This window comes from Rhinoderma darwinii, chromosome 3 (assembly GCF_050947455.1).
Source record: "Rhinoderma darwinii isolate aRhiDar2 chromosome 3, aRhiDar2.hap1, whole genome shotgun sequence".
NCBI classification, from domain to species: domain Eukaryota; kingdom Metazoa; phylum Chordata; class Amphibia; order Anura; family Rhinodermatidae; genus Rhinoderma; species Rhinoderma darwinii.
The window spans coordinates 101,014,870-101,023,147 of record NC_134689.1 but is presented as its reverse complement, the minus strand read 5'-3'; the positions used below and the strand labels follow the sequence as shown (position 1 = coordinate 101,023,147).

General features: G+C 36.1%; 1 protein-coding gene across 1 annotated transcript; it reads right to left on the bottom strand.

Annotated features, from left to right (window-relative positions):
- Positions 1-1,123: 1,123 nt before the first annotated feature.
- Positions 1,124-7,097, bottom strand: MSX2 (msh homeobox 2). The gene is made up of 2 exons (XM_075860025.1): positions 6,731-7,097; positions 1,124-1,548 (listed from the first exon to the last, which is right to left on the bottom strand). Exons 1-2 carry the CDS (start codon positions 7,080-7,082, stop codon positions 1,124-1,126), a joined length of 777 nt encoding a protein of 258 aa, XP_075716140.1. The 5' UTR covers positions 7,083-7,097.
- Between the last annotated feature and the right edge of the window lie 1,181 nt (positions 7,098-8,278).

Genomic DNA, 8,278 nt, shown 5'->3' with positions numbered 1-8,278 from the left:
TATATATCGTAACAAGCCAAATAAATAATAATAAGAATGAGGATTATTATGATAATTAGGTTTATATTATTATTATTATTATTATTATTATTATTATTACTACTACTACTACTACTATTACTATTACTACTTTAATCATCATACTTATTGTTGTTATTCTATCCTCCCCCTGTATATCTAAACAGTAAATTGCGCTACTGTTTAATAGACAAGACATGACACATTGAGATACATTTCAACAAGATTTTAATTTAATTACAAATAAGAGATATATGAAATTATAACTCTTTAATAAAATATATACCATTTTACACGATGTCCCTTTCAAAGGGATGAGAATGAGAACAAAGGGTCAGTGGTTCGTGAGTTTCAGCAGTAAAACAAAAAATGCACAAACTATTCGACATTATTTGATTCAGTTAATGTAGAAATTGTTCCTTATTTTCTTCTGAAAGCCTACAAATATGCTTTGAACATGCCTTTAGCAATAGGCATAAAAGTGATTGAAATCAATAAAATGGTGATAGTAACCCTCCAGTAAATACAACTGTGATACAATATATTGGTCATTTAAACCATAGATAATCTGTGTGAGGCGGGCACCAGTAATTTCTAAGGCACTTGATTTAACTTTAGTGCAAGAATAAAAGAAGGCCTCAAACATCACCCCCTCCCTGAATGAGAGACGACATTATACAGGGTTGTGTGTAATGTTGCATCAGGTATGATGCTGGGTGAATCTACATTGATTATAAACATTAAGTACAGTCTTTGGTTCCTTCTTCACCCGTCTTACTATGTACATTTTTACACCAATGGCTCCTTTAACGTGAATTTAAGGAGTGATAGGGGCATCTATACAATCCTATTATAAATAACTGATCTGTAAAATAATACTACTACTTCTCTTCTCCTCCATTGCTACATAGTGTCTTTCAGTATCCCATTGTTTGGCTGGTCTATGTGCAACACAGGCTATAAGGCACTTGTGAGAGCAGGTCTACACGACAAGGGTGGGAGAGCATTCACAGAGTGATCAGCAGAGTCTTTGGTGCAGGTAGGGGCCACAGTCGAACCCAACAAGTACTTTAAAGACTAGTCCATATCCATGTTCTGCTTACAGTCAAGATAAATGATACATGCTGTATCCGACAGGAGTAGCATAGAGTCCTACAGGTGACATGGGGAGTACTGGTCTGTGGAGCTGATAAGGTGACCCATAGAGTGATGCAGCTGGTAAAGGGGAATTCATTGGGAAGGGTAAACTGAAACCAGGGTGTAGCATGGGCTTTGCTGCCATCTTAAGCTTTTCTATCTCAGCCTCCTGCAGTCTCTTGGCTTTTGCTCTTCGGTTCTGGAACCAAATTTTGACTTGGGTCTCTGTTAAGTTCAATGAACTTGAGAATTCAGCTCTTTCTGCTATTGAGAGATATTGCTTCTGCCGGAATTTACGTTCCAATGCCAATAACTGGGAAGTGGTGAATGGTGTTCTGGGCTTTCTGTTTGTCTTGTGCTTCCTCAGGGTGCAGGTGGAGGGGCTGAGGTGTCCTGCGAAAGACATAGTCAGCCTGATTAGAAATCTGTTATATACAATGTACATTCATTACATAATTCAAATAAAAGATAGATAGGATAGATGATAGATAGATAGATAGATAGATAGATAGATAGATAGATAGATAGATAGATAGATAGATAGATAGATAGATAGATAGATAGATAGATAGATAGATAGATAGATAGATAGATAGGCATATAGATAGAGGCATACATAGATATATAAATTTGTATCGATAATAGACATATAGATAGATGAACATGAGATTGATATCGCTAGCTGGTATCGCAATGGATTGGTTCCAATATATTTGGTAAACTGAGCTCTGCAACAACTAAAATATAAATGATAGATAGATAGATAGATAGATAGATAGATAGATAGATAGATAGATAGATAGATAGATAGATAGATAGATAGATAGATAGATAGATAGATAGATAGATAGATAGTCCACCATCCAGCAGCACCAGTCAGGAATATAGGTGGGTGCACGTCCCAGGAGCCCGATCACTGCTCCCAGATCCTCAATATTCGTCCAATAAGAGACAGCACTCCAATTTGTGATAGAAAAAACGGCTTTTTATTAGCCCCTGTGCGACGTTTCGGCTCTTTACATGGAGCCTTTCTTAAGCATGCTTGAGAAAGGCTCCATGTAAAGAGCAGAAACGTCGCACAGGGGCTAATAAAAAGCCGTTTTTTCTATCACAAATTGGAGTGCTGTCTCTTATTGGACGAATAGATAGATAGATAGATAGATAGATAGATAGATAGATAGATAGATAGATAGATAGATAGATAGATAGATAGATAGATAGATAGATAGATAGATAGATGATAGATAGAAAGAAATTTGAATAGATAACAGACATATTGATAGATGCATAGATAGATGGACATGAGATTGATATCGCTAGTTGGGTTCGCAATGGATTGGTACAGATATATTTGGTAAACAGAGCTCTGCAACAACTAAAATATAAATGACAGATAGAGATAGATAGATAGATAGATAGATAGATAGATAGATAGATAGATAGATAGATAGATAGATAGATAGATAGATAGATAGATAGATAGATAGATAGATAGATAGATAGATAGATGATAGATAGATTTGGTCTTTGATTTGGCTTTCCACCATAGAAATATTAGAGATTTATCTATGAGGAATGGCAAGTACAGCACTTTAAAGTTGCGTTACTAATTACTTTGGCCACACACATTCAATAGGCAAGACAAAAGCTAGGACAAGATCGTGACATTCTCTACCATCACTCACGATTTAATAGGGTTCATATATATATACACACACACACACACACACACACACACACACACACACACACACACACACACACACACACACACACACACACACACACACACACAGATATGGCAGAGCTGTGCTGTAATATCAACTGCGACTTTGCATTAAGGGCTTCAGGAAAACCTACTTCTGACTTGCCATGGCTAGATATGTATTACGTGCATTTCGTATACAAAAAATTAAATGAATAAAAAACCGTACATAGACCTTAATCTTCTCTTGTAACTACACATGTATTCGAAACTACTTGTGTGCGCATATATATATATATATATATATATATATATATATATATATATATATATATATATACTGTCTTGTGTAGTGTGTAAAGATTAGTGATGCTCTTCATTCACTTGTTGAGTTGATCAGGAATTAGACTGGGTTCAGCCTAGTATAGGAGTATGGGAAAAAGTATAATTAGTGATCAAGTGAAATTTTGATGGATTCCAGTAATTTCTATGTCTGTAAAGATCCTTTTTTTTTTGTATCAGGATTTAATAATGAAAAAGTAACCAAAAAACGATGTAACAACACATTCAAAAGGATACAATTTTATGTAGCAGCTTTCAATAGTTTGGGTAGCAGTAGGTCAAAAGAAGAAACCCATAAAATAGAGCAAAACAAGTGAGTGATTCTATCGTCGCGTCTTCTGATCCAGAAGCACAAGTCCTAAACGACATATCACAATGCTCTATCTATAGCTTTTATTGATACTGCATTTACATTAGTGTCTTACTGTTTTTTATTTTATTTTTGTGCAGGTTGGACAACTGTTACATAACATGCTCTAAGTATGAATGAGTTTTTCAATTAGAATGAATGTATTTTTATTTGGTTTCTGTCTTCAGAACCTAAATATGTACCATGCTAAAAACATAAAAATAAAATAAAGATTCAGACTAAACGTTTCATTGATGTATTATTGAAACTGTTACTGTCCTATAGAAATAAATAAATAAAATGTTATGATAAAAAAAAGATCAAACAAATAGAGAAAAACAATTTGATGGTGGTATGAGTTCATGTCAGAAGTAAAAATGCTAATAATCATCATGAAAGTATATCTAATAAAATGTATTCCTATATTAACGTCATCATTAATTCTAAATAACATTTGATTGTTGACTAGATCTGTTTTACTATTATGGTTTTTATTATATTTTTCCTTTTTCTTTCAGTTATGCTAAAAAAAAAGTAGTTCAGAACAATAATCCTATTTTAAAATGTCCTAAATTTTACAAAATAACCAACATTATTATTTTTTCCTTACACTGATGATGTATATTAATAATCGGTTATGAAATTATAATTTTAGGAATTATTTTTCTACTGTATTGTACCCCACAGGAATAAACCAATATTAACAGGTTTTTGTTTTTTTTGTTTCTATGTGACAGCTTTTCATTTTAAGAACATTCCAAAGACTAAGCTGCTCTTAGAACTTTATTAGTAACCTCCTTGTATTTAATCGCATTTAATTATTTTCTTTAGATTCTTTTCGTCAAGTCAATCTCAATTAAAGTATGTCCTGGGTGATTAAAAGTCAAAGTTACGGGTTTATTTAACAAGATTTGGTTCTTAGTCCGTTTAAAAAAGTGAGATTTTTTTTTTAACCTTACATAGAGATATATTAATAAACGTAATATATGAGACTTGCCTTTATATTACCCAATAATTACTGAGTAATTATATAAAATAATCCATAATAAAATATAGTAATAAGGATATGAGGGCATCAGTGCGGCATGGGGCTCACAATACAAGGCCAATTTATCATAATTATACAAGTGTCAGTATTTTCCTCTGTCTGACGCCTGATAAGCATGGGAAGGGGGGTTGACAGAGAATCAGGTATCAATGATGTCAGGGAGCAGGAAGTCGTTACAGGCCTCATTGCAGGTGTACAACACTCCCATCAGGACCCACTTCTGCACCTAGAAATGCCATAGACAGTCAATTTCCCCAGATGGTACATGTAATAATTAATATTACAGATATCAAACTTAGTTCCAGATGGAGGGTCACCATAACACAGAGGTCTCAAACCTGTGGTTCTACTGTTAATGTGAAACTACGACTCCCAGCATGCCACTACAATGTCGCAACAGCTTAAAAGTTACAAGTTGGCGACCACTGCCATAACATAATGCACAATATGACTACCCTCTAATAATACACAGAGCAACCCTATTGTGACATATCTAAGTTATGTCACTGAAATGAGTTGAAAAAAGTGCAATTGGTAATACTTGTACAACCCATCCTACTTTCTCAAGATTATAATAAGAATTATACGTTCTGTTATAGCCGACATATATTTATATTATCATGTTCATAGAATTGCACTATGCCCTATACACGTAATAGGTTATTGGGTTAACTAGTGACTTGTGTTTTGACATCATTTCACTTCAGGGTGAGTATGACAGCTTGGTAAATCATATTTCTGAAATTTGTCTAGGAGGAAATGACTAATATAATGGAATTTAGGCTTGTACGTGATGAGTTGGGGGGTGGTAATAAAAGGTGATGAGTTGTGGTGGCAGTTATTAAGTCTATTCTTGATCCCATAATAAATGCAATGTTTAGTTGTAATGGTAAACTTCCTATAGCATCTTCTAAATTTCCCACAATGCGTCCCCACATAAGTACCGGACAAATTCAGCTCTGTATAAGTATAGCAGTGCTAATTATATAACACTTATTCTGGTGTCGGGAATAATTCTCTGTGGTTTTCCATAGTACGCAGGTAAACCTACTAGATTAGATAGATAGATAGATAGATAGATAGATAGATAGATAGATAGATAGATAGATAGATAGATAGATAGATAGATAGATAGATAGATAGATAGATAGATATGAGATAGATAGATAGATAGATAGATAGATAGATAGATAGATAGATAGATAGATAGATAGATAGATAGATAGATAGATAGATAGATAGATAGATAAATATTTGCATGAAACCATCGTTTACAATTGGTGTCAATCTCATTTGTGGCATTAACTATAGTAATTACATTTATTGTGGATAATGATGCTGTAAAGTGAATGGGACCAGTGTTCTACATGAGAAGCATAGCAAGCCGCATGTCTCTTCTTCTCAGTGGCTTATTAACTCTTCACCACAAACCATTTCAACAATCCCTTTATTGTTACACTCCTCTACAAACACATGTATTGAAGTGCTCATCTGAAGATACCATGAAGATCTTAAATAAACATCCGGATCCCATGATTCTCATCTGCCACACACCAGCCAAAGCATTGCTGCAGAACTGCAATAAGGGGGTCAGGGACACTTCTACTGACCACTACTGGTACATAACTCTCACACATTCAGTATCAATATGTATATAGATATATATATACTGCCTGCAACTGATCATGGCAGAAGTGAAAGTTTGGATGAAGTGCATTTGCTCTGGATCTGGCTATACACAGTAGGTCTAGTCCTAATGCATTTAAACAGAGCTCGTCCAACATGTAAAATAAACCTGCCGCAGGACTGACCTGTATGAGATGTGAATGAGTATAGAGCACATATATAACATGAACATACTTGGATCAGGCTTAACCTATTCACTGCCAGGCAGTAGACATAGTCTACATAGCGTTGCACTGAAATTATAAAGCGGTGCTCATGGAGCAAGAATGCCACAGATATATAGTTATGGAGGTATTGATATCAGGGCATGCAGAGCAGCCAGGTTCAATTATAGGAAGATGAAAGCGTCTGAGTGGACTGCAGTGACTCGTACATGAAATCAGAGACTTGCACTGGAGATATACATCTCTATGGCACCAGGAACATGAATGTGACATGAACTTACTTGGTGGAGTGGAGTAGCTGCCTCCTTCCTTGGCCCATGATGTCCCATCTTCTGAGTTTTCTGATTTCACAGATGAAGTTTCAAAGTTTTTTGTAACCCCTGGGGGGCTGGGGCTCTCTCTGCTCCCGACCCCCAAGTGCAGGTGTCTTGGGTTGCTACTTGCTCCTGGACTCTCCAAGCCACGTAGATGGGACACTTCCTTAGGAATCCTCTTATCAGCCATGAGGGCTTCCACGCTAAAAGGCAGGCTGGAGACCTTGATCTTGTGATCCTCCGACGGGGAATGGAGAGGACGCATAGAGCCCTCTTCATCAGAGCTTAAATCCTCCTTAATTTTCCTAGGCGAAGACATGTTGGTCTTTAAGGGGGAACCCCACAAGTCCCCTTCCTGGTCAAGATCCCTGTGATGTTGGTAGCCCAGCAGTGTAGCGTCTCTCAGCTCTGAGATCAAGTTCCGCAGGCTGCATAGACTTCAAGGAAACTCAATAAACTTTTTCTTTCCTCTTTTGAAAGCAGCTTCTCTGACAACCAACAGGAAACGCCCGAGTCGCCTGACGTCACCACTCCTTGTCTCCTGATTGGCTGTGGCGCTCTGCTTTATAGCACTGATTCTAGAACTGTTTGTGTTACACGAAAAGAAAAAAGAAAAAAAGAAAAAAAAAGAAAGAAAGAAAGAAAGAAAGAAAGAAAGAAGGAGTTAATTACACAGGCTGCAAACTGTGCTGTGTTATTAGTGATACCTGTAGGGCTGTAATCACAAGAAACTGAAAAGTCACTTGGGTAATTAAGTTTGATTATATGAAGAGGAAGCTCATATAACCAATTTTCTCTTTCTAGTCTCCGCTTTAAAGACTCTTTTCTTTGTAATGTCTTCATGTGTCTACATGTAAACATTTTAAGTATCATCTTGGCATTTAACTGATAGAGATACATTTGATATGTGAGTGACTACAAGGCCAGGGGGGACCTTTGATGTCTGGGTCCTGTTAGGATACCATCATAGTCTCAATGATTCCTCTATAAAATGACAATCAATAATATATGGATATAGGGTGTAATAAGAAAACGGGGACATTCCCACTACCACATAATATAAGAATAAAATAATAACAATGCCCTAAAACTGCCCTATGACAATGCCCAGCCGCAGCGAGGCCCACTGCATGGTAAATGAGCCTGCTATCTCTTCTATCAGAAAACAGTCTGAAAAATAATTGCCCTTTTCGAATGATTAATGAATTCCATAATTATCCCACAATTATAATATCCCAGAATTGTTTCATAATCATTCTGTGCGACAATTATACTAATGTGTTACTATAGCCTAACATTCTGTCTTACAATGAATTACACTATAATAGCCCACTTTAGGATGTCTCCTGGCAGGTCAAGTACCTGGCACTTGTAGGGGGTACGTTATACGCTTGGAATGACAACCACTAGTTTATGTGACTCTAGATATATTGTAGCTGTATTCATAAAAGAAGAAGAGGGGAGGCGGATACAGCTTATAGCATAACCCCGAGGTTAGGGGAGAGTGCAGTAAAA